Source organism: Physeter macrocephalus, chromosome 10 (genome assembly GCF_002837175.3).
Source record: "Physeter macrocephalus isolate SW-GA chromosome 10, ASM283717v5, whole genome shotgun sequence".
Taxonomy (NCBI): domain Eukaryota; kingdom Metazoa; phylum Chordata; class Mammalia; order Artiodactyla; family Physeteridae; genus Physeter; species Physeter macrocephalus.
Window position 1 is genome coordinate 7,949,094 of NC_041223.1, and position 26,568 is coordinate 7,975,661.

The 26,568-nt window shown below is 47.0% G+C and overlaps 1 protein-coding gene and 1 long non-coding RNA gene across 4 annotated transcripts in view; both read left to right on the plus strand.

The window, feature by feature from the left end:
* The window catches only part of SOD2 (superoxide dismutase 2), a 34,465-nt gene that overhangs the window by 98 nt on the left and 7,799 nt on the right, over positions 1 to 26,568 (plus strand). Inside the window, exons 1-2 of one of the 3 annotated variants that reach the window (XM_028494787.2) lie at positions 22,531 to 22,554; positions 23,526 to 23,728. In XM_028494787.2, coding sequence (XP_028350588.1) covers positions 23,641 to 23,728 — 88 coding nt within the window. In that variant the 5' untranslated portion in view covers positions 22,531 to 22,554; positions 23,526 to 23,640. Of the gene's footprint in view, positions 1 to 22,530; positions 22,555 to 22,993; positions 23,109 to 23,525; positions 23,729 to 26,568 lie in introns of those variants that run through there. The other 2 variants (XM_028494788.2, XM_007126019.4) reach the window with 2 other exon arrangements.
* LOC114487028 (uncharacterized) lies at positions 6 to 18,631 on the plus strand. Its single transcript, XR_003681604.2, has 3 exons — positions 6 to 609; positions 14,421 to 14,491; positions 15,133 to 18,631. It is a non-coding gene; the product is annotated as an uncharacterized lncRNA (long non-coding RNA).

Below are 26,568 nucleotides of genomic sequence, written 5' to 3' on the forward strand. Positions count from 1 at the left end.
CGCGGGGCATCACGGGAAGGGCGGCGGGGGTCGCGATTGGCGGCGCCGGGTGGACACGCTCCCCGGGCTGACACGCTCGCCGGGCCACCTGCGGCTGCGGCGCTGCCTCTGGCGGAGGAATCTGGGTGAAGGCGGCGCGTGATTGGCCGCCCTTGGGTACAGCACCCGTCTGTGATGCTTCCGCGCGCTGTCGGCAAGGTGCAACCTAAGGAGCGCCACCGTGGGCGGGGAGTCCGGGCAATTGAGGCTTTGTGAGCCCTTGCTGTTTGAAGTTTTGAGAATTTGGAAACCGATGCTCTCTCTTCCGTCCGGAAGTGCTGCCTCCTGGACGCTTGGTTCGTCCCCGCCTTGAAATCTCGAGGCGAAACCGGGGACCTATTGTCTAGTACGTGGAGGTTTTACCTATGTCAGCAGGTCTAGGGGCACCTTGCTAACGCAGAAGCGAGGGGAAGGCGAACCTTGTGAGGTTTTAATGGACCCGATAATATAAGTTTTTAAATTCGAATATACATCCTAAAGCAAGGCTGTATGTCATCCGGACCGTCGCATAAGACCGATGGTGTTACCTGGTAGACGTGAAACAAGTCTCGTACTTCCTACAGGGGTCAGGTAATCTTTTGATTGGGCTGCCCTTATCCAGTTTTACCAAAACCGTTTATCTCCAAAGGAGGTGTTCTGGAATGAGGTGATTTGTAGGGATGAGATTAAACTATACTCCACATAGTCAAAGACCAAAATCCGAAGAGAAAAATGGGCAAGGACATGAACAGAGATTTCACACAAAAGACCAGCAATGGTCCGAAACGTAAAAGTCTGTTCGTCCTCACTTCTAATGGAAATGCACATTGAAATTACACGGCTGTGGAGAAACAGTGCTCGTAAATTTTCTAGTGGGAATGGGAAAATGATTCAAGCCCTGTGGAGTACCAAAATTATATATGCACTTATTCTTACGTCTTGCAATTCTACTTCTAACCCTAACCTTATTCTGAAAATACACCTTCACTTATAGAAGCAACATGTAGGCAGGGTTACTTGTTGTAGTGTTATAGCAAAAGTTATGAAATAACTCAAATGTCCATTTATAGGGAACTGGTTAGACACCGTACATCCATAACATGGAATACAATGCAACACCCCCCCAAAAAAGAATGAGGATGCTATTTATGTGTTGTTTTGAAATGCGTCCCAGGCTATGTGGAAAATGGGAAGCATATCCTAGAAACAATAAAAATGGTTACCTATAGAGAGTGGTGGGGAAAGGTGGAGGCGAAAGAAATAAAAGCAAGACTTCTCTGACTTTGAACTTTTGAAGTTTTATATAGCCAAAAAGTACATTGAAAAGGAAACAAACCCGAAGTTGATAGCAAATTAAAATAAGCTTAACTGTTAAGTCACATTGGTAATGCAACTATCTTGTTACACAGAGAAAGGAATTAATTCCCCAGGGCTTTTGGACATAGTACTCTAAGAGAATTATCTGTGGTGAGATATAGTCTAAGGTTGAGAAAGAACTGCAAAGGAATCTTCAGCTTCGCTCAGTGGTTTATAATTAATGGTAATTTTGTTGCTGTGGTTTGAAAGTATGTATATTGTAGGATAATACGAATATTTTCATTTTTAATGTACAAGACTTTCAGTGTAAGAGAAAATGAGGTACAAATATAAGATCAAGGAAGTTCAGAAAAAACCTGTAATACATTTAAATTGGATATATCAATTTGAGCATATGATTTAGAAAGTAAATTTACTAGTTCTGTGCACCGAAAGGGCCTAGAAGCACTAGGGTGATGACCAGTTGTCCCAGTTTCCCAGGGACTGAGGGGATTTCCCCAGATGCTGCACTTTGTGTTAAAACTGAAAGTGTCCCAGGCAAACAGGATGGTTGGTCGCCTTACAGTAACAATAAGCACATTTGCCATGCCATGGTTTCTAAATTCCATTTCCACTAAATAGAACCAGAGCTCCTTGGAGAATTGGCTGATTCCTGTTCTTGAGCAGGGAACGTGCAAGATGAATCAGACATTTTGTTGTGCCTGAATGTAAAGGTAGTGCTTAGGTTAATAAAGATAGGTCAACAGGACTTAGGAGAATAGGCAAAAAACTAATCTATAGGGTTAGAAGTCAAATCTGGGCTTGGCTAGGAGCGGAAGACAGCAGGAATCGGTTGGAAAGGAACATGGGGGAACTTTTTGGGGTGACGAAAAAATTGTAAATCATGATTAGAATAGTGGTTACCCAGTATATACATTCGTCAGTATTCATCAAGCCGTACCACTAAAATGACTGCATTTAATGTAAATTATACCTCAGATTTGTTATACCTCATGTGTATGTAAATGAACCTCAGTAACGGGTGAGGACCAGCCCAGTGAGAAAAGCAAAGGCTATTTCTTCAGCGTTTGCTATAGCAAGAGGGTCAACCATGATCACTTGCATTTTGGCGGAGACTCAAAGGCCGGCAGAGGAGTGGGGAGGCGTCACAGTGGCAAAAAGAAGGGCTTCAGCTGTGCCCTGCTGGAGGCTGTTGCCACGGAGGAGCTGGAGGTGGCCAACAGGAAGCAAGGCGTTCTATGCGGTTGGGTAGGGCTGTATATTCGGCTTTCTCTCGTTGGTTCTAAGTTGGAAGCGGGGACAAAAATTAGAGAAGCAGTCAGATTTTAATCAAGTCCTGGCCGTTTTGAGCTGATTGTTACACGTCATTGTTTATCTTCCTGGATTGTTACTTGTGATAGCAATCTGACTCCCTCCAAGTGTGACTTAACAGCAGGCTGGCTTCCGGGGCTGGTTATCGCAGCTGAGGGGATTGGTTTCCTGGGCAGGCTGCTGCAGGTTGTGGGTCAGAATTCTTGTTCCATCTGTGCTCTGGCCATGTCCTTTTGTATATTCAGCCTTCAGAAGTAAATTTTTATTTTTATTTATTTATTTATTTTGGCCATGCCCCGTGGCATGTGGGATCTTAGCTCCCCGACCAGGGATCGAGTGGAAGCGCAGAGCCTTCACCACTGGACACCCCAGGGAAGTCCCCAGAAGGAAATTTTTAAAAGACACAGGAACCAGCTTGAAGGGTCTCCCATAGGCCAAATTTAAGGCAAATTTTAGCATCAAAAAGAAAATGACTACAATTGACTATAAATACTGAATAGATAAAAATCTGTGATGTACAGTTACACTTGATGAGAGACAAAGGGGGACTGTTTTTCCATCACTGGAAATGGCTGTCACACCAGCTTCTTACTCTGAAAATTAGTTATTAAAAGGAAAAATATCGTTTGCTCTGCCTTTCTTAAGAAGGGAAAATTGTGGTTCACTCTGGGTGGTTGAGGAAAAACTCTTCTTTACAATAGGGTGCTAGCAAATAAATATAGAATAAATGATGTAATTAGAAGGTAACTATTATGCAAGTCCTAAAGAAAGAATCGATTCAGGCAAGGATTATTAATGGACTTTAAAACCTTTATGTGAGACTCCCCTGGGGGCACAGTGGTTAAGAATCCGCCTGCCAATGCAGGGGACACGGGTTCCAGCCCTGGTCCGGGAAGATCCCACATGCCGCGGGGCAGCTAAGCCCATGCGCCACAACTACTGAGCCACAACTGCTGAGCCTGCGCTCTAGAGCCCGTGAGCCACAACTACTGAGCCTGCGTGCCACAGCTACTGAGCCTGTGTGCCATAGCTACTGAGCCCGCGTTCTAGAGCCCGTGCTCCACAGAAAGAGAAGCCACCGCAATGGGAAGCCCGCGCACCGCAACGAAGAGTAGCCCCCGCTCGCCGCAACTAGAGAAAGGCCGTGCCCAGCAACAAAGACCCAACACAGCCAAAAATGGAGATAAATAAGATAAATAAATTTACTAAAAAAGAAAAAGCTAGTGGTGTTTAGTCTCCTTTGTCTTTGCAGACCACAAAGAACTCCGCAGGTACTCTAAAAAATTACATATGATTAGATTTCTGTCATAATTTTTACTAGTACTATTTTTTATATATTTAAAAAATTTTAATGTATTTATTTTTAATTTAATCAATTTATTTATTTTTGGCTGCGTTGGGTCTTCGTTGCTGTGTGTGGGCTTTCTCTAGTTGCAGCCAGCGGGGGTTACTCTTCGATACAGTGCGCAGGCTTCTCATTGCGATGGGTTTTGTTGCGGAGCACGGGCTCTAGGTGTGCGGGCATCAGTAGTTGCAGCACGTGGGCTCAGTAGTTGTGGGGCACGGGCTTAGTTGTACCGTGGCACGTGGGACCAGGGATTGAACCCGTGTCCCCTGCATTGGCAGGTGGGTTCTTAACCACTGCGCCACCAGGGAAGTCCCACTAGTACTGTTTTTAAAATGCTGTTTCATTGTACCTATCTCTTTGAATATAAGGCTGAACACTTTTCTAGGCTTTGCTTCCTTGTATTGTTTTGAATCAATATATTTGTCATATACCCAAGAGCTATTCACTAGATACCTGACATTATTGTATTAAGTACAGTCTTCAAAGAGATTTTCTCTCCCAAATAGTAGCTGTACATTTGGATTTCAGTCATTCTGGATCCTCAGTGGCAGCAGGGAGCAGAGATGCTAGAGGTGGGGGGTTCAGACCCCCTGTTCTTGGAAGCAGGCTTGTCCGATTACTAGGAAGTCCTTTCCCTAGGAAAAATAAAGGTGACCCTTGGAGATAATTTCCCTGTCTTGATCTCCATTCATTGTAAATAACAGCGCTTTCTGAAAAGGAATCAGCGTGCCAGCATGACTAAGCAATACCATCCTCCTTCCAGCTTCCACCAGGGTACCATGGCACCACTGCTGGGTGCCATGTTCTTCTTGCTCTTGGTCCCCTCATTGTGTTTGAGTCATCAGCCCGTGAAATGAATTATGGATGCTATGAGCCAATGTTTCTTAGTAGGAATGCTATTGGTATTTTGAGTAAGACAAATCCTTTTTTGTGTGTAAAAGTGTACTCTGCATCTTAGGACATTTAACATCCCTAGACTAACTCACTAAATGACAGTAGCACCTTTCTTTTTGTGTGACAACCAAAAGTGCCCCCTCTATATTTCCAGTACCTCTGGAGGAGCAGGAGGCCCCTGCTGAGAACCCTGGTCACTTGTGGGCATTGTGGTCTTTACCAAATAGTGGCGCCCAGTCTTCTTGCAGGCAGAATTGGCCAGTTGACCAGTTCTGGCCAGGACCAGCGGCTATCTCCTGGGGCTTCTGAGAAAGAGTTTCCTCCATGACAAGAGAGATGTGCCTGAGGAGAAAGTGCTCCCTCCCTTCTTGTCTCTTAACTGGCTGGGAGGGGCTGTGACGCTTGCATCTGTGGAAACCATCTTATGACCATGACGTACCAGGTGGGAAAACAGAAGCCAGCCTGCTAAGAATGCAGAGTAGAGGGTGGAAAGTCCCTGGGTCCTGGATGACATTGGTAAGCTTCCAAACTAACACAGGGACTGCCAGCTGTTGGGCTTTTTATGAAGTAAAATAGAAATGCACCTTATCTCTGAAACCACTGTCCATCAGGATTCCTGTTACCCATTGCCAAATGCATCCTGACTTACACAGAGAAAAAGCATATTTACATGATAAACAAGTTAAAGAAAATGGAAAATTACCAACAAAGCTAGGTTTTTCTAAGGAATATATATATATATGTATAAAATAAAGGAATTTACTTGCAGAGAGTTGACTGTTCAAAGTCTTAAGATATGAATTGCGTTTCCTTTACTGAACCCACGCATCAAAATAATTGTCCTTCCTGCAGCATTTTGCTTTTTGTTGTTTTGATATTTATAACTACAGCCCTCATTGTTCAACAGTGCGATAAAGCAGACATTTCAATTCCATCATTCACTTCCAGAAAATCAAACTTTTCAAGACACAGACCTAGGTACATTAAAAATATAAGGAGCTTGGAGAACCTTATATTCAGAACTTTTCAAAATACTATTCTGTTTGCTCTGACGGTCACAGACTGTGTTTAACCTATGGGAGCAACAGGTAAATTCTGTTGGGTCGAACACTCAGTGAAACCTCTTCTAATTTTTAAAAAGGAAAGCTCTATATTCCCCACAAATTAAAGACCTACTAGCTCAGGAGACAGTCCATCTGGAAACCATATGCCCGATTCCCCAAGACAAACTGCAGATCTGTGCTTCTGCCAGAGAAGTGCACTGGACTCTGGGCAGTTGTTCTAATACTGACCATGCTGACCACCTGCTACAGATGTCTGTTAGGAACAATTGCAGACTTATTTTCATTGCTCTTTCCTGCCTTTATTAACCTCCTAACTATTTTCCTCTATCCCACTCATCTGTGTCTGGTGCTGCCAGCCAAGTCCAGGCCTTCATCTTTTCTCCTGGTTGGTTCCCTGCCGCCCATCAAAACCATCTTGCACACAGGAAGCAAGCCCTTTTCTAATGTAACTGAGCAAGGGCTCGTGTGGCCGCAGTGCAGAAAGCCCAACTCTGATAGTGGGTGTTTGCAGCAAAGTAAGGGCTTATTTGCAGGGTGTCAGGCAAGGGAGTGGGAGACAAGCCTCAGGATCCACTCTGTCTTGGACTTTGAGTTAGGGATGTTTCAAAGGGGAAGAACAAAGAAACTGGGATTAATCATCGTTTTGTGACATTTCTGATGAGACGTGATGGGGGGGGGCGCATTCAGGGTGGTATGCCCGTAGACTTGTGACATTTCCTAATGGTGGTTTTATGAGCCAGGATGTCTGCGGTTTACCATTCCCCGGCCAGGTGGCCCGTGGCTCCGGGGTCTGTGAGCTCATCTTGCCCCAGAGAAACAACCCGAGTTTGTACGTTAATGATAAGATCTACTACAACTTTAGTACATTAACGACGTTATCGATACAGCAGTCTCAGGCATCTGACTCTGGTTGGTTAGTGTTCAGTTCGCACAGGATGGAGATTGGAGGAGACAAGAAAGGAATTGAGGTCAGAGGAGACAAGCAAGGCAATAAAGTTTGAGATAGAGAGATTAATCATGAACTCAGCAGGGGAACTCAGTTTTAGGGAGACTCGGTTTCACTAATACAATTCCGGGAGAGTTCCACCTCTGGAGAAATGGAGTAGACAGACTTTTCCATGTTACTCTGTCCAAGCACAACTTAAGATCCCAGGCATTACGTGTGAAACAACCACAACCAAGCACATTGGCTGGGGACCTCAGGACCCTGGGCTTTGTTTTTGCTTCATAAACCCCAGAAGCAGGCAATCTGGAAAAACCAACAGGTACGGACAAAACATGCTGCCCCAACAAAAGCCTGCTCCCTATAACCAAAGGACCAGGGAAGGGGCAGCCCAGCAAGACAACCTTTAGACAGCAACCACTGTCTCCACCATTTACTCCCGCAAAGTCTTCTGATCTAAACCCCAGTGAGTCTGGATGTGATTAATTGGAGAAGACACCAGGGCTGCATTACCCCACAACCTTGGCACTGGAATCAGAGTCATTTGGTACAACTTTTCAACAAATTGCAAAAGAGGAAGTGCTTTATAGTACTCTGGGAAAGAGCACCACCTAGTGATGAACCAAAAGCAAAACATGTAAACGTAAATACTGTGCTTCCAAGCCCTCGGTCAAAGCCAAGGCAGTGTGGGTTGTTAAAGCACTACCCAAGCCCAACCTGGGGAGGCAGGCGGGGGTGTGCAGTCAGGAGAAGGGACTGATGAAGCCCAGATGGAATGTGCTAGAATGTTCCAGTTCAAAGCTGGGCTCGTCCCTCTTGGGATGGGAAAAGTCTGAGCTGTGTCACCCAGTGCGGGGCTCAGGGAAATTCAAGGTATGGCTGGGTTTCTGGAGAGGAAAAAAAATACGGGGGAAGGTATAGGCAGAAAGAGAGGTGGGAAACTATGACCAACATTTTGCTGGATGTTTCCATACATTGTTTCATTAGTCCTCACAACCAGACACCTAGAGGAGTAAGGGCTTGTATTTGTCCCGTTTGACAGATGGGACAGCTGAGGCACAGAGATTCAATAACAGCACAGATAAGAAGGGGTAATCAACGCGGATGAAGTTAAGCTGATTTCAGAGCCCACTCAGATGTACACAACAGGCTTCCCTTAGGGACATATGCAGAAATAGAAACCTTTAGCAAAATAATGGTCCAACTAAGGTGAAGTGTGTGACCTAGAGTATGTTTAATTTCATCAGACTGATGTTTAGATAAAATGTGCCCTATTTGGGACATCCTTATTTTCTGCCCGCAGACCCTTGAACTGAATAATAAGTCTCCCTCTCAGCAGAAGAAACCTTGGTTACAGAGGAAGGGGATTTTGTTTTTGTTCCTGGGAAATAAATGCTGAATATAGCCAAACAGTCCAATACGTTTGAGTGGTGCTTCTGCCCCAGACAGAGGAATAGCCGAACGGTAACGAGGGCAGGTTTGGGTAGGAGGCAGGGTGAGAGGGGCTGCAGTGTCCCCAGAGTCTTTCCTAATAAGGAAAACCAGGCTGTCCAAGGCCATGTCCAGAAGGCATGGAAAAGTTATATGTGCCTAGGTAAATAAGTGTTTTCAGAGGCCCATTCTGGGAGCAGGGCTCAGCAGTGATGCAGGACTGAGGGGCAGCCATGTGGTGGTACCTGCTAGTTACACTCCCAGTAAGACCGCAGGCAGAAGCCCCGATGCAGAGAAGGGGACCAAGCTGCTAGAAGAAGGGACAGGTGAGGGCCAGGAAGTGTTTGCAGGCCTCAGACACTGGAAAAAGGGAATGAGTAATACATACAGGATCAAAGCCAGCAGACACACTTGCTTTTTCTGGATAGGAATCTTACTAGAAGGCATTAAAAAGAGGTAAGTACTTAATAAGTTTTTAAAGGATAAACCACGGTATGGCGGTGACCAAGGTATTTTTCTAAGCTCTACTACGTACTTGACTTCAGCCTTGGCCTTTGAAAAACTGGAGTCAAGTGCTATCTTCACTGTCATTTGGGCCATCCCTGACCTCGTGCTGGAGAAGTGATTGTGTAACAGCTTAGGTTACCACCATATTCAGCTGGGGTAATGACATCAGCCATATAATCAAGGCGTGTTGTTCAGATTAATTTGAAACTCTATAGAGAGTTCCTAGATGTAGCATGGGGTGACAGTCTTCCTATGTTCTGTGTTCACTGAAATTCTATCAGTTAGTTGTATAAATGCATATTCATTATACAAGACCTTTAAAGGAGCTAAATACATCTCCCTTATTAAATATCATTATTTAAATTCTTATAAACATTTATTGACTCAAAAGAATACAACAGTCTTCCTACAGTTACCTACTTAATATTTAATATTCTTATAACTTTCCACCTATCTTCAAATGTATTTGACCTTTTAAAAGTTCTTAATAATTACCTTTGTACATAAGATGCATGATTAAAATTAACTTTCACAATCACCATTAAATATTGTGGTATTTAACCCTTGCAGTAATAAGTACACACTTATACTTCAGTTGACAGTGACAGTTGTCATGAGGTATAGCAATGACCTCATCAGTAGTCTAGCAGCTGACATGCTGAGAAACTATTATAATATCAAGTATTTAAAATTACTTTAAATTTGAACAACTACTGAATGTTTCAGTAAGAGAATAGTTTTATTTATTTTGAATAAAACTTCAGATTTATTCTTGAATTTCAAAGGTTCCTTCTGTGATGGTGCTATTTGTCGTTGACCAAGCATTGATCATAACAATTGGCTCTTAGGCTTTCAGCTAAAGTGTGCATTGATTGCATTTCTAAAGTCTTTAGAAAGTGACGAATAGAATTATCATCATATTTCTTGGTATCCTGTGCATATTAATTGACATCTTAACACTTATTACAATTACCAGTTATAGAATCCTTAATATATGTATTTGTGTGTGTGACAGACACCTGTTAAATACCCACCAAGCCCATTTCCTCCTCTTCCTCGTCACGGAGGTCAGCTACATGGTCCTGTTTCTCTTACAGTCAGCTGCGGCGCGTGGCTGAGCAGAGAATGGAGTGTGGGCAGAGGGGATGTATGGCACTTCCAGGCTGGGCCCAGTACAACGTTTCTCATTCTCTTTCCCATCTGCCCGCTGATGGAGAGGAAGGCAGGAACATGCACGCTGGACTGTGTAATGTAAACCCTGGAGAAGTGGGAGTTTGTCTGTCAGAACAGCTAGTGCTACTCTTACTAATAGTCTTCTAAAGGAATTTCAAGAAATGTTTGAAAACAACTCAGGAAGCCATTAAATGTCTAGAAGAATCTAAGTTATAACTTTGCATACTCCTTTATAAATTTAAAGGTCACATTTGGGCTGATTGGGGATGGGTACTCTTAGGCAAGATGCTGGCATGAGCAAAGTTTCTCCTCTAAAATTGCACCAAAATGACTCATGGGACAGACTCATGGGGAAAAAAATCCAGATTAGTGCTGGAAATCTGGAGGCCACTCAAAGGCCAGAAATATGGGAGGATTTCTGGTAGATGTAGCATTGATGTGTTACCATCACATTGAGTAACAATGACTCATAGTATGTGGCCATAAAGTGACTTTCTTCTTGTCCCCAACTGTGTCATTATATTGGCCTGGTGGACTTGTTTTTTTCCTTGCCCCTGGACCAAAATGCTGGCCCCATGACCATTTAAAAAAAAATTCTTAGGTAATGAAAAGTCATAAAATCACTTAAAGTCAGAACATAGGCACTATTGTGAATGTCCAGTCCTGTGTCATAAAACTCTGATTTAAAGTTGGGACTTTGCGTCCTTCAGCACAAGCCTGCAGGAGGCCAGCAGCCCGCGGTGAAAGAAGGAGGTGGGGAGCCGGTGGGCGCTAAGTTTCCCTCCTTGTTCTTGCGCCTCTCCTCTTCTAGCGAGCGCGTGGTGGCTTCAGACCTCTCCAGGGGTCGAGCTGCGGGAATGTGGAGGTTCTGGTACTGTTCGTGGTGGTGGAGTGGGGGGACTCGTGGGGGGGGTTCTCACCTGACTACCACTGTCTTGCCTGGCAGTTGTTTAAAGTGGACCCTTTCTCTCCTGGTTTTGGAGACCATCCTGATGCTGAGGATTTCTCACTTGGAGTTCAGCCTGAAAACTGAGGGACCGCATCGTGTTCCAGGGACACACGGAAAGAAACCCAAATCTCTGCCTTGGACTTGAAAAGTTTAGGCTGAATCTAAAAGAAAACCAGGCCAATGGAAACTCAAATTTTAACAAAACGGACATTACGTCCCAAAGACCAGACCTTTAAACACAGCTTCCAAAGTGCGATCACAGAGCTATTTGTTCTTCATTTAGCACTAACAGATGAAAGTCTTCTTCCATGTGATCAAAAAAGTTGGAGTCACACAGACATAGAAAAAAAGCTTACGGTTACTAAAGGGAAGGGGTGGGGAGGATAAATTAGGAGTTTGGGATTAACAGATACACACTACTACATATAAAATAGATAAACAACAAGGACCTATTGTATAGCACAGGAAACTACACTCAATAGCTTGTAATAACCTATGATGGAAAAGAATCTGAAAAAGTTACATATTTGTGTATGTATATATATTTATATATATATATATTTACATATGTAACTGAATCACTTTGCTGTATACCTGAAACAAACACAATATTGTAAATCAGTTGTACTTCTGGGGGCTTCCCTGGTGGTCCAGTGGTTAAGAATCCGCCTTCCAGTGCACGGGATGCGCGTTCGATCCCTGTTTGGGGAACTAAGATCCCACATGCTGCGGGGCAACTAAGCCCGTGTGCTCTGGAGCCCTTGCGCCACGACTAGAGAGAAGCCCGCGTGCTGCAATGAATATCCCGTGTCCCGCAACTAAGACCCGACACAGCCAAATAAATTAATTTTTTAAAAAGAGTTGGAGTCAGAATAAAATGTCATACAGTTACCTTAAACAATGCATTTTATTTATTATTATTTTATTTATTTATTTATTTTTGGCTGCGTTGGGTCTTTGTTGCTGCACGCAGGCTTTCTCTAGTTGCGGCGAGCGGGGGCTACTCTTCATTGTGGTGCACAGGCTTCTCATTGCGGTGGCTTCTCTTATAGCGGAGCACGGGCTCTAGGCACGCGGGCTTCAGTAGTTGTGGCACACGGGCTCAGTAGTTGTGGCTCGCGGGCTGTAGAGCACAGGCTCAGTAGCTGTGGTGCACGGGCTTAGTTGTTCCCTGGCATGTGGGATCTTCCCAGACCAGGGCTCTAACCCGTGTCCCCTGCATTGGCAGGCGGATTCTTAACCACTGTGCCACCAGGGAGGTCCTGACAATGCATTTTAATTTAAACAAGCAAATGCATATTCATTCAATACTTTTCGAATGAAGAGACAGAATTGATGCTTGGCCTGTGATTTCCATTTTCAGTTCTCTGAGGTGGAGTGGGAACTTAGACGCCTTAAACAGCAATCTGATCCTTTAACTGTTGCATGATTTTCCCAATGTTGTGTACTTGTTTTGCCCACATCTAATTGAACAGCGAGTATTTTTAGTGGCTCACCTTTATTGTCTTCACAAAGCATTCAATGTAGTTTTCATTAAAATAACTTCCTTTCTTTTCACACTCATTTTATCAGTTTACAGAGTACTTAATTAAATTACATAATTTCAATAACTAGTAAATAAGTAAGACTAGACATGAGTCTGTTTTGGGAGCAAATGCACCTGACTCTTGGTAAGGTGACTCACACTGTTGGGGGCAGTGGTGAGCGCTCTGGCCCTGATCATTCGTGGGCCATGGGCATCTGTCCAAACGCTCTACAGAGGAACGGGAGAGTGTCTGTTCATCTGGAAAGTTGTTGACATGGACTGTCTAGTAAGAAGCTTCTACTATATTTATTCTGCCCGAACCACCATGGTACAGTGGAAAAAGCATGGATCTTGCGGTCCAACAGACCTAGGTTTAAATCTTGTATCGTTTCTAGTTCAGTGACTTTGGGAAAATTACTTAATGTCTCTGAATCTCAATTTCTTTATTTGTAACAACTGGTGAACTATTCATGAGAATCAGACAAAATCAGTTAGGGGACTTCCCTAGTGGCGCAGTGGTTAAGAATCCGCCTGCCAATGCAGGGGGCACGGGTTCGAGCCCTGGTCAGGGAAGTAAGATCCCACGTGCCACGTGGTGTGGCAAATAAAACACCATAAACAAAACCAATTAGTAAAGATTCTGGTATGTAGGTGCTCAGTAAACAACAGTTGTTGTTGTTGTTATTATTTTATTATTATTATGTGTGGTCGTTTTCCTGTCGGTCTTCGCCGAACTGAAAATCTGGTTTTGTTGTGCCGGTTAGATGTCTTAACATTTCATCCCTAGCTGGGCTGGCCTCACTGCGAAATGAGTCTAATTCCTGGGTCTGCAGCCAGCTGGCACTGTCATCCTCCTCTGGACTTCCGTGACTCAGCTACTGTGACTGACGGGGTGGAGACTACAGACAGTGGGGGAGAACGGCTCTCACCATCTTCCTGTCCCGCGTGCCAGTACATCAGAAGGACCCCCGCTGGTAAATGTTGCCGTACCACTGACTGCCCATGAGCCCCCGGAGGATGTGCTATGTGGAGTGGAATAGGCTGGCTTCTGGACACACAAGTCCAACTAGTGGGATTAACTGGTTTTTTGTCTGGAAAGACCTAATGGGTCCACCCCTAATGGCACTCAACATAGCATGGGGTGACAGATCTGTACTGTGACTGCTGACCCCTGGCTAGGCCACCAGAATGTTTCTTTTATTTATTTAATTTTTTGGGGCTGTGCCAGGCAGCAGAATGTTTCTTTTATTTATTTATTTATTTTTGGCTCTGCCATGCAGCAGAATGTTTTATTTATTTATTTATTTTTGGCTGTGCCATGCAGCAGAATGTTTCTCATTTATTTATTTATTTATTTATGGCTGCGTTGGGTCTTCATTGCTGCGCGAGGGCTTTTCTCTAGTTGCGGCGAGCGGGGGCTACTCTTCGTTGCGGTGCGCCGGCTTCCCATTGCGGTGGCTTCTCTTTCTGTGGAGCACAGGCCCTAGGCGCATGGGCTTCAGTAGTTGTGGCACGCGGGCTCAGTAGTTGTGGCTCACGGGCTCTAGAGCACAGGCTCAGTAGTTGTGGTGCACGGGCTTAGTTGCTCCGCGGCATGTGGGATCTTCCCGGACCAGGGCTCGAACCCGTGTCCCCTGCATTGGCAGGCGAATTCTTAACCACTGCGCCACCAGGGAAGCCCAGAATGTTTCTTCTGAAGCCAGGCCTTCCCCTCCCCGTGGAGGTGGCTCTGGGTTTGTGAAAACCAGGGGTGGCCTTGCCTTTCTTATAACTGGACAGGATACTGCTGCCATTGACTCCCTTTCCATTGACCCAGTAAGTGCTTGGCTCCAAAATTTGCCCACATCCTGGCAAATGACTGTTCTGAGCATACTAGGTATCTTACCCTTGATACTCCTTGGTTGCTGCTGTCTGTATTGTATTGTGGTATCTGGTTGCAGTGCCCCCTACATACCTGACCCCAAGGATATCGCGGAAGAGGAGTGGACCAAGATCATAAGGGCCGTGCAGGGTACGTAGGGGTGGAGCGTGTGGCCAGGCCACTCAGGATGGCTGTTCTCTTGCTCTCTTCCATCCCCTGCTCGACCAGGGCCTGCTTCACCTACACCTACTCACATGACTGACCTTCTTGCTACTAGCCCCAGGCCCCAGCTGGTGATTATTCTTATCAAAGGGGCGGTGAGGGGCCTGCCCCTCTGCTGGTTTCCCTGGTAACGAATGAGCCCACCTGAAGTCAATTCCCCCTACAACTGGTAATCTCCCCTTCCTCCTGGGAGTGAAGACTGCCTCCCTGTCCTGCGGAGCACCGAACACACTGGGGTGGGGGGGGTGGGGGGGGTGGGGGGTGTTGCTCCAGGACCTTGCTTCCCTCCCCCTTCCATTAAACCATTGATGTCCAGAAAGGAAGAAAGAGAGAGGGAGGGGAGGGGGAGAGAGAGAGAAAGAAGAAGGAAAGAAAGAACGAAAGAAAGGGAAAGAGAAAGAAAATCTGGTTTACTGTCCTGTTTTCCCACTTGGCCCAATGCCCCAATGTTTTGCTCACAGCTGCTCAAATAATGCCTCCCAAAGAACATTAGTAATTTTTCACAACTGTGTTTACCCTTTTGATTGAGAAACTTGTGGGTGATGATGTATGTTTTCCTTTTTTTGCAGGTACACACATTCTTTCCCAGATTGTTGTCATCGTTCAGCCGAACTTTGCTCCAATTTATAGGTTTTCTCCAACTATGTTTTCCTTAGTAACAGTTACTAAAAACTTCTTTAATCTCCCTTAGAAGTTATTTGTCTTGCTACTAATTGTAAGTTCATCAGACCAAGCTTCAGGCCAGGACTGTATTGAGGCTGAGAAGACTTGAACATGGAAGGGCTGGGGTAGCGTCACATGCAACGGGCCAACTGTGCCCAGTGCATCACCCACCTGGCGCCTGGACCTCTCTGATCTCCTTCTGAGCCCTTCTTGGTCCCGCATTCTATTCCTCAACCTTGCTTTCCGTGATCTGGCATCTCTTTGCCGACTAACTCACTTGGTTTGCCGTTTTTGTTAATAGTTTTACCTCTAGGACAGTGGTTCTCAGCTGGGATGATTTGGCACCCAAGAAACATTTGGCCACGCTTGAGGCATTTTTGTTGTCACGAGTGGAGGTGGGTGAGGGCTACCGGCATCTAGTGTGGAGTGGCTGGGCGGCAGGTGAATAGCCTACAATATACAGGACAGCCCTCACAGCAGGAGAGTTATCTGGTCCAAAGTGTCAGCAGCGCTGAGGTTGAGGTTGAACCCCCTGCTCTCTAGGTTCTGGCCTTTGACCCCAGTCTCCAGTCTTTGAGTGGCCTCAGGTCCTCCTGTCAGCACCCCCAGACACCACTGTCCTTCCTGGGTGACAGGCTCCACAGGACTATGACAAAGCTTCCGAGGGTGAGGACAGTGGCTCGTTCTACACCCGAGCTCACAGCAAGCTTAGCACCCAGAGGACAGTCCATGCAGGGTTGTTTAATGAAAAACAGTAGAACGTGAAGTTTAAAGCACTAATTGAAATCCATTCTCAACGACCCTGCAGCTCAATTTATAGTGGCAGCTGCTGCTGAAAGCAAGATTATGAAATCCCCGAAGCCTGGACCAGAGGTGGAAAGTCTCCTGTTCTGGGCGGGCTGGGCAGATCTGGCAGCTTTTCCCATCAGGAAATACAGAAGAGGGACTGAGGAGAAATAAGAGCTGCCTCAGGCTTTAACAGAGTGTTGGGCTGGATCCTTCCCAATTTTGCTCCCCCCCTCACGCCCTTGGAGAAAGGGGGTCGGGGTGTATGCAGCTTGTTTATTGAGGGTGAACTTGGACACCAGAGCCCACTTTTCTTTCTTTCTTCCTTGGCCACGCCGCGCAGCACGTGGGATCTTAGTTCCCCGACCAGCGATCGAACCGTGCCCCCTGCAGTGGAAGCGTGGAGTCCTAACCACTGGACCGCCAGGGTAGTCCTCAGAGCCCACTTGTCGTCACCACGTTTCTGAAGGTGTGGGCGCCGGCTGGTCTTGAAGGGAGCGTGGTGAGCAAGCGTGAACCAGGCCACCCTGGACGCTGCATGCGTGGTCAAAGGAGCATTCACCCGGAACGGGGGCCGGGGGCCAAACAGAGGCGCCGTCCTGCCTGGGCAGGGGCAGGGGCAGGGGGTCTGTGGCAGAGAGCCAGTCGGGGTGAGGCTGAAACAGACATGGCCCCTTTACGAAAACTCGCCACATGTGGGGACCGTTAAAATGGAGTTGAGTCAGGCCAAGAGAGACCGACCGCCCTTCTCCCTCAGCCCCTTGTGGCTGGAGCTGGCGTCGCTAGGGCCTGGGACCAGATGACACCTAGGTGGGAGCCCGCTGAGAAGGGCCATCCCTCCGGAGTGCAGACTCCCCTTCCTCTCCCTGCAGGTGGGTGCAGGCAGCCTCTGAAGGAGGGGGGAGGCCTGCGGGAGTCCTAGGTGGGAAGGAGACCCTGTGATTGCGATGATAAACTCCACAATGGCTGACATTTTGATAACCAGACTGGCTTACAGAAACTACTGACCTGCCGTATTAGTTTGCTCGGGCGGCCATAGCAAAACACCACAGACCGGGTGGCTTAAACAACAGAGACTTATTTCCTCACAATTCTGGAGGCTGGGAGTCTGAGATCAAGGTGTTGGCAGAGTTGGTTTCTTCTTAGGTCTCTCGCCTTGGCTTGTAGGCGGCCTCCTGCTCGCTGTGTCTTCGTGTGGCCTGTGTGTGTCTGTGTCCGTACCCCTTTTTACAAGGACGCCAGTCACACTAGTTTAGGGCTCACCCCAGTGCTCTCATTTTACCTTAACTACCTTTTCAAAGGCTCTGTCTCCATAAGTCTAAGCCTGTGAGTCTGTTGCTGTTTTGTAAGTTCATTTGTATCATTTTTTTTAGATTCCACATATAAGTGATATCATATGATATTTGTCGTTCTCTGTCTGACTTACTTAGTATGGTGGGGCGGGGAGGGATAGACTGGGAGTTTGGGGTTAACAAACACACCACTATATAGAAAATAGATAACCGACAAGGACCTACTGTGTAGCACGGGGAACTCTACTCAATATTCCGTAATAACCTATATGGGAAAAGAATCTGAAAAAGAATGGATAAATGTATGTGTATAACTGAATCACTTTGCTGTACACCTGAAAGTAACACAACATTGTACATCAACTATACTCCAATATAAAATAAAAATTAAAAATAAATTTTAAAAAATGAAAACGTGCCTGATACAAAACATAAAAGGCTCTGTCTCCAAATACGGCCACATTCTAAGGTACTGGAGGTTAGGACTTCAACACATGAATCTGGGGGGGGGACACAGTACAGCCCATGATAGCGGAATTCAGTTCTAAACTGGTCTGGGATAAAACGAAGATATCTGCTCAAGGGGGACCAGAGTGTTCGGGGCGAATGTGGAGAGCAGGAGATCTGCTGGTCTGTGCATCACTGAGAGGCTACTCTTCAAACGCAATAAAAGAGTAACTGATCGGCCTTCTTTCATAATCAGCCAGAGCACCTTATACCAACGAAAAGCTGACTAGTTCCTTAAACTAACAATATTCTTAAGGTTAAAAATACCTATAGGCTTATTGTACATGATTTTATCCAATTACCCACCAGAGGGCCGGTGCAGATGTAAGCCAGCACCAGAGTAAGGTGATGCAGGCCAGGATGGGGAGTGTGCTGGGACATGCCTGAGATGGGACCCAGTGTCCATACTGTTCTCCGTGGACCAAGTTGTGGCATGAACCTCCGTGGTATGTGAGGCCATGCATCCTGCATACCTCCTCTGGTCCCTCAGAGCGGACCTCGGGGTGGGATGCAGCCCCTGGCATATGCTGGCCTGGGCTCCTTATGCTTGGCCATCGCCCTCAGTGGTGTCAGTTCATCTTGGGTAGCTCTTGAGAGTTATTCTTAGAACTGTGCCCATGAATTCAACCTCACTCCATGATCAATCCTGGGCTATTAACTGGAATTCTGTGGTATAATGACTAACAGATCTCCCCACCCCTTACACAGAATGCATTGCCCATGTTGTGTTTTACCTGGTGTGATGGTTAATTTAAGGTGTCAACTTGGAGGATGTTTTGGGTGAGATTAACATTTAAGTCAGTGCATTTCTGGGTAAAGTAGATTGTCCTCTCAAATGTGGGTGGGCCTCATCCAATCAGTTGAAGGCCTAAATAGAACAAAAACTGACCTCCCTCAAGCGAGAGGGAATTCTCCATCAGATTGCCTTCACACTGGCTGCACCACTGGCTCTCCTGAGTCTCCAGCCTGCTGGGCCTCACTACATACAGATTTTGGTTGTGCCAGCCTCCATGACTGCATGAGCCAATTCCTTATGATACATCTTTCTCTTGATATATACACCCAAGCTAGCCGTTCTGTTTCTCTGGAGAACCCTGACTGACACACCTCGAGTGGTGATGATGGTGGGTTGTTCATTCCCCTAAAGGGGCAGACATTGCCTCGTTTTTATGGAGGGATCTCATGGAGGCATTTCCTGGACTCTAAATATGAGACCACCTTTCTTTTCACCCTTCCTCCTTTCTGTTCTGGCTTCTCAGGTTCATGGCCAGCCAGTCTAATTCTCTCCATAGACAAGGGTGGGAAGGTCACTCAGGTGGGATGGTGCCAAGGGAAACTCCAGGAAGCAGGGTCTTCCCTGAGGCTAAAAAGCAAATGTGATGAAGGGGCAAATGACCCAAGGGAGAACAGAGGACCAGTTCAAGCCTCAGGGCCAAGAGCTAAGACCTGAATCATTTGCAAGAGATGAGGCCGGAGATCAATCAGGAGTTGAGAAGACAGGAATAAGCTGGGAAACAGCATAGGAGGGGGAAGTTTCAAACACGGAGCTGCAAACAAGACAGGGTTGAGTTCAACTTTATTCGGTGCAAGGGATGTGGCAGAGGGTGTGGCAGCTGTTTAAAGGCACAGTGATGTCGGTGTTAATAGAGCAGTCCATTCGAAGCCCAGCTCTACTACCTACTGGCTCTGTATGTGACCTTGGTCAAGTCACTATCTTTGTGCAAAAGAGGAATAATAAGCCACTCTACAGAGATGCTGTGTGAATTAAGAGATGATGTGGAGCATTAGAACCGGTACTCAGCACACACTGAGGATCTACTCAATTACGTCAGTTCCCTTCGCCCTTTGTGGATACGATCAACTGACCACCTGTCTTGTTCAATAAAACACTTCTATTCTGAGCCAAGCTTCCCCTTTCCCTTCTAGTAGTTAATGTGTTCTTTGAGGATGCAGTCTAATTATAATTAGCCCGATGACGTGGGGAAAAAGCTCACTTTGAAACCATTGTTAATGATACTATATCTCTACCATCTTCTCTTTTAGCCTAGATCACTGAGTTCATTTTAGCAATTTAAGTACTACTCTTGGTCCTATTAGCAATCCCAGTTACGCAAAGGGAAAGTTGGTAAGGCAGTTCTCACTTAGATTGCTGCCTGGATAAGATTTGTGATACGAGGGGTGAAAAGGAAAAGAGAGAGAGAAAAAAGAGAGAATGTAGCTAAAGTCATTCCATAAATGGTCAGAGTTCATAACCAAGCATGTGAAAATATGTCTTGTAGAGGATATGTGGCAGAGACTATTTTCCAATCCACTATTCATTTTCCCTTTAGTTAAGGAATTCCACATTTTTTTTCTTTTTAAAAAAAATTAATTATTTTTTGGCTGCTTTGGGTCTTTGTTGCTGTGCGCAGGCTTTCTCTAGTTGCGGCAAGCGGGGGCTACTCTTCGTTGCAGTGCGCGGGCTTCTCATTGTGGCGGCTTCTCTTTGTGGCGGAGCACGGGCTCTAGGCGCGCGGGCTTCAGTAGTTGTGGCTCGCGGGCTGTAGAGCACAGGCTCAGTAGTTGTGGTGCACGGGCTTAGTTGCTCCGCGGCATGTGGGATCTTCCCGGACCAGGGCTCGAACCCGTGTCCCCTGCATTGGCAGGCGGATTCTTAACCACTGCGCCACCAGGGAAGTCCTCCACATTTTTTCAGACTGGAAAATTCAGCTAAATGACTATGTTTTCCAGCCTCCTCTGTAGTTAGGTGCAGCCTTCTACCTAGATTCTGATTGGAATTTGTTGGGTGAATCTACTACAAAGGATCCTTAAAAGGGAGACAGCTGAGGCCCACCTTTTGTCCTTCCCTCTTCATGGAAAGAAGGTGAGATGGCTGGTGCTCTAGAAGCTTTAATGGATCATGAGGCAACTCTGAGGACAGAGGAACCTGGTTCCTTGATGACTTTATGGCACTTTCATCCCAGCCCTGGACTACCTACTCCAGATCTCTTTTACATGAGAGAATACACTCTTCTGTGTTTGAGACACTGCAGCTGGATCTGTTATTAGAATACGAATGCAATTAATAACTGGCTCAAAATGAATTCCTCTCAACCCACATTTTTCCTCCTCCAGCCAATGTGTTGATCCAGACTGTGGTGGGTCTGAAGGTGGCTGTGAAGTAGTCTTGGGCAGTTTATTAAAGGGAAATCCATAATTATGGTGCCCTGATGTGGCAGATGACATCCTGAGCTGGCCAGAGGAATTTGGGACAGACTCCAGTCAACAGTAATTTAACACCTTGGGCCAACTGAATGAGTACTTCTTATAGTGGTCAACTATAAAAGAAAAAGAGGCCTGCTACTGAGTGTAAGACATTTCTCATTACCTCCCGTAATCCCCAAACCCTTGGTCTCAATCCTGGTTACTCTTGCAATTGGGGTCGTCTTCTGGAAGGATGTAGCTGATGAGAGATATGATGTTAGAGACACTTTTACTTGACTGCTAATGTCACTTCCCCACACCCCGATCTTTGTTGCTTGCTCAGAAGGGCATGTGGGGGGAGCGTGGTCAATTTAAATCTCAAAGTGTCATCATTAGTACAAACAAGAAGTACATCGATGCAGCCTGACTGGGCTCAGTCTCCTAATAGTGATATTTTGTTCTCACTGGAACAAGCCCTTTTATTAGTGACTGACCTGTCACTGAATTCTGTTGTTCCATCCTTCAAAATGCTTTCCTTCCAGTTCCCACGGCTGTTATCCTAAAACCGACTCTTAGAACCTCATGCTAGGATTCATGCAACAGTTTTCTAACTAGCCTGCCCCTCAAATCAATGCCAGACTTGCTCGCCTGAAAAACTGCTTTCAATGTGCCTCACTTCAGCTAAAGTGCTTTTCAGTTTCCTGTTACCAATCACATGTTTGAGTTTTAAGGACATCCATCAGCTGGTCCCAACTTGAATTTCCTCCTGCATCTGGTGACATGCTCTTACATTTACCTGACTGCCAGCAAGCCCTGCCCTTTCTGTGAAGCCCTGCTCCGTGGTTCCCCTTTCTGTCCCCCTGGTCCTCCCAAAGCCTAGTCATCCTTAGGGCAGGGGTGGGGTGAGGGTTGTGAAAGGGGTGGAGGAAAGTAACAAACTCTATTCGGCACCTGTTATCTGCTTCCTTTCATTTTATTCTATTCAGTAAAGGCCCAACTCAGGCCAGTAACAGTGTAAAGCTTTCTTAACTTCTTTACAGGGAGGATTTACAAATTGAGGATTGTTTTGTTAATTGTTGAGAAAGCATTTGATACTTACAGCTCATTAGATATAGGACACTGCGGGAAAGGATCCTCTGTTGTACTTCTTTTATATTCTCCCAACAAGCACTCAAGACTTGACTGCTAAGGCCTGGTGATCAAGAAAGTATGAACTTTGGGTTCTAATCCTGACTCTTTCACTTATTAACCGTGTGACCAGGGCAACGGGCTCGTCAAGCTCCTTGAGCTCATTAACCGTCACCTGGAATCAACGATACCTCTCCTGGGGTGAAATAAAGATAAATGTATGTAAACCCTGAAGCGCAGTCCCTGACACGTCGTGAGTGCACGGTAACACTATTATCAGGCCTGGCGGAGGTCCCAAGGTCAGTTCACTGGGAAACAAAGGTCGCTCCGGGCAGTGGCTGGAGGGACAATGGCCCTACACCATACCAGCGCCAGGGCCCGCCTTCCTGGGGGACCTCACAGGCCTGCTGGGGCGCTCCGAGGCCGCTCTGGGTAACACGAGTCTTTCCTCCGCGGGGGGGTGCGTGTGTGTGTGTGTGTGACCCGGACCCCGGGGCTGCGACCCCGCGACAGCAGGAAAGCTGCGGGGACTCTGCTCCCGACAATTCCCTCGCACGCAGGCGCAAGCTGAGCCTCCACCTGCGGGCAGCGCTGGGCGGTGCCTTCCCGGGGCGGAGCTTGGGGCCGTACCATCTCACAGGGCGTGGGGACGGCGGCCTTTCCTTTGGCGATACGCCCAGAAGCGCGCAGGGGCGCACCGCTGTTCGTCTGACCGCTGGGGAAAGTGCCGGGTCTCCCTTCCTCGCGTTCCCTGGGCCCAGAGCGCCGGCGCGGGGCCCTTCGCCCCCTGTGCCCCAGAGTTGGAAGCGGCGAGCGCAGGGGGCGGGGTCAAGGAGGGCGCAGGGGGCGGGGCCGCGGGGGGCGGCGGTGTACTTGCTGCGCAGCCCGCAGCTCAGGCCCGTCCTCGGCTGTCAGAGCGGCGGTGCGGTTCGAGTTCCAAGAGGCCTGCGGGCGGCGTCCACCATGTTGTGCCGGGCGGCGTGCAGGTGAGGCGCCGGGCGGCGTGCGCAGCGGGGACGCGGTCCCGGTCCCACGGGCCAAGAGGCGCGGGCGGTGGCCTCGGCGGGTCGGCGCGGTGGCCGCCGCTGCCCCCCACCGCCCCCCGCTCTGCCTCCCCTCTCGCGCCGGCCCCGCGGGGTCCAGGGCACCTTGGGGTACCCGGCGTCGCAGGGCGTGGCGAGAGGCCAGGCCTGAGGGCAGGTGTCCGCCGAGCGCGTGCAGGTGCCGCCGAGGCGCTGGACCGCAGCGTTAGTTTAATGGCAAAGACTGGACGGCGAGCGGGCCAACGACTGGAAGGCCCCCCAGGGGCGCGGGTCCTTCTAGCCGGGTCTGCGGAGCCGGGCACGCGGCTTAACGGTTGCTGCCCGCGTCAGCTGATCGGGCTGTGTTTGCTGTCTTTCCAGCACGAGCAGGAAGCTGGTGCCGGGCCTGGGGGCTCTGGGCTCCCGGCTGAAGCACAGCCTCCCCGACCTGCCGTACGACTATGGCGCCCTGGAGCCCCACATCAACGCGCAGATCATGCAGCTGCATCACAGCAAGCACCACGCGGCCTACGTGAACAACCTGAACATCGCCGAGGAGAAATATCGGGAGGCGCTGGAGAAGGGTAGGTGCCGGGTGGCCGGACTTCGAGAAACCGGTTACAGGGAACCGTGGCGGCGAGGCGGGTCTGCGTAAAGGCCGACCCCTGCTTTCAGTAGAACCGCTGCACGTGTTTGCGCGTTGACTTAGCAGAATTCACAAGAAGAGCCGTTTCGGGGGCGGGGGGCGGGAACTGAGACAGGCTTGTGTTTATTTGCTAATCTTTGGAATTCAGTGAAAGTATAATACGGAGTTGGTATTTGTTTTTGAAAGGAGCTCAGGTGACAAAACCAGTCGTGCGTGGACTTTTTTTGTGTTTTGCATCTGGGGGCGTTTATGGGAGTACTAAGTCTTAACTTTTCTATACAAAATACCATTACACTTTGAATCTGTTAGTTAACGTTAGTAATGTTAATGGTTTGCACGAGGGAGCTAATAGACAGGCGTGTTTCCAGGCTATATGTATGGCTGAAACTGCTCAGTTAAAAGTGTATTTTTTTTCTTAAATATGTTTTTATCGAATTTCAGTCCTGTGAAATTTGTTGAGTGAATTTTAGACTGTGACATCTTGTTGAGTGGGGACATCTAGTGGAAAAATGTAGTATTTCAGTCTGGTTGTGTGTGAGGTAATAGGTAAACAAAAAGAAGAGGAAGTTACCACATTCTGGAAGATTTACTTGTGATCTTCAGAGGGACCGCAAATACGGTAAAGGAAAATGGTCTGAGTACGGGAAGAGGTTCTGTGATTTAGGAAAAAACAAATGCGGGAAGAATGTGGTAATGGGGAGAGGCTGGGATAAATCCCAGTTGTGAAACTGTTTCCTGCATGACAACATCTGACACCCGTGAACCCTTCTCTTCAATATTTTAAAAACAGCTTAATTTCGGACCTCTTCTTGTGCAATCAAAACTTGGCTTATTTAATGAAAGCCAATGGAAAAAAGGCTTTACTATATTATATTGTACTGTATTGCCTATAAGTTAATGAGTGTCTGTAGAGCTTTCTTTTATTTAAAAAATTATTTTAAAAATCATTAAGAAGTTAAATTTTCATGTTTGAAAATTTGGGAAAAAAGGAGTGTAAGGAAAATAACATCATCAATCTTATCGCATTTAAGTACATAAATACTTTTCAAACAAAAGTACTTAACTTTTATTGTATTCAACAGAGAAAATTGGCTGTGAAGCTAGTGAAAATGTTGAGCTTCAGAAAAGTGTTCTTAAAAGCAGATATTAAGCCCCCCCCAAATTTCTATTAAAATTTAAAAAATGATTAAGTAAACTTTAAGAGATTGTGATTAAACTCGTTCTCAAGAAACATGTTTCTTTCCCATTAGAAATATTTAGTTATTGTTGACTTATTAAAAAACAATATAAAGCCTATATTTATTTTTAGGGTGATTCGCCAAGAAAAATCAGTAAGGGAAACACTGATCTGTCAGAAAGTTATTTTATAAACGTAACGGCAACAAAAGTTGACATCTTAAACAGAACTCTCAAAGATTATCTGTGTATTCAGATATCATTGGTTCTCTCCCCTTTCTGAATTGCTAAAAACTGGAGGTTTTCTTGTTTCAGAAAGCTACATTTCTTACGTGTGATCTTGGCGTGTGTCCCAACAAAAGAAATGGGGAACCTGTATTGCTATTATGTAAGCTCCCCAAGGGCAGAGATCTCAGTGGTTCTCTGTGCCCTTCACTTTGCCTCTTGGTATCTCGTGAGTCGTAAGAACTTAATACTTACTGGATAAGGGAATTCCCATTTTTCCTAATAGTTCCGTTAGTCTGTGGCTTCTTGAAGGCATCAAGAAAAATATTTTATTTTGCCTCCATGTTTAGCAGGGTAGAAAAAACAGCTTCAAATATGACATTCTTTTTAAGTGTAGAGGTCAGAATTTTCTTTCCGTGGAACTCCGTCCAGCATTCACGAGCGCCTGCTCCACTTGAGGCGGTCTGTTGGGCCTCGGGGACACGGCAGTGCACAGAAGTCCTTGTCCTCGCTGGAGCTTTCCTCCTAGCGGAGACACATGGACAAGTCAATGTGGAGTGTGCCGGGGCTGAAGTCCTGTCGAGACAGACAGAGTAGGGGACGTGGTCTGGAAGCGGGGTGGGGATGGCCCGTCTTACACTGGGGTTAGAGAAGCCTTCTGGTGAGCTTGACGTTTCAGTGGAGACTTGAAGGAGCAATGGGGGAGTGAGCCATGAGGCTGTCTCCGGGAAGTGCTCCAGCAAAGGCCTCGGTGGTCAGTGGAAGCCCTAAGCCGGGAGCATGCCGGCCTGTCGTCTAAGGGCCGGGAGGCCGTGGTGGCCGGAGCTGGGCCAGCGAGGAGGTGCAGAGGGTCGGGTGACGCGCACCTCTGTACCGATCGTAAGGACTTGGGGTTCACTCTGAGAAGAGCAGCCTGCAGGGGGTTTGCCCAGACATGTGCCGTGATCACTTGGGGGTCTAGAGGAGCCCTGGCCACTGTGTTGAGAATAGACTGTAGGGGCAGGAGTGGAAGCAGGGGACCAGTGAGAGACAGGGGCACGAGTCGGGGGGGGCGCTGCTGGTGGCACCACGGGCAGGAAGAAGGGGTGCGGTTCTGGATGTTTTCCGGATCTGGCTTTGCTGCTGGGTGTGCTGGTGGGCTGATGTGGGGTGTGAGAGGACTGGCGTGAAACATAACCGTGTCATCAAAGATGTCCTGAGAGAACAGCTGGCACTCACCGAGGTGGGGAAGGCCTTTGGGTGAGTAAGCTTGCGGTTGAAGACCAGGGCTTCGGTTTTGAACAAGCTGAGTTTTTTGTGAGAGTGTAACGTTGAAGTATTTCCCAGTTGTTGTCTGGGAAATACTGGATGGTTGTCCATCTAGAAAACGGGAGTTGA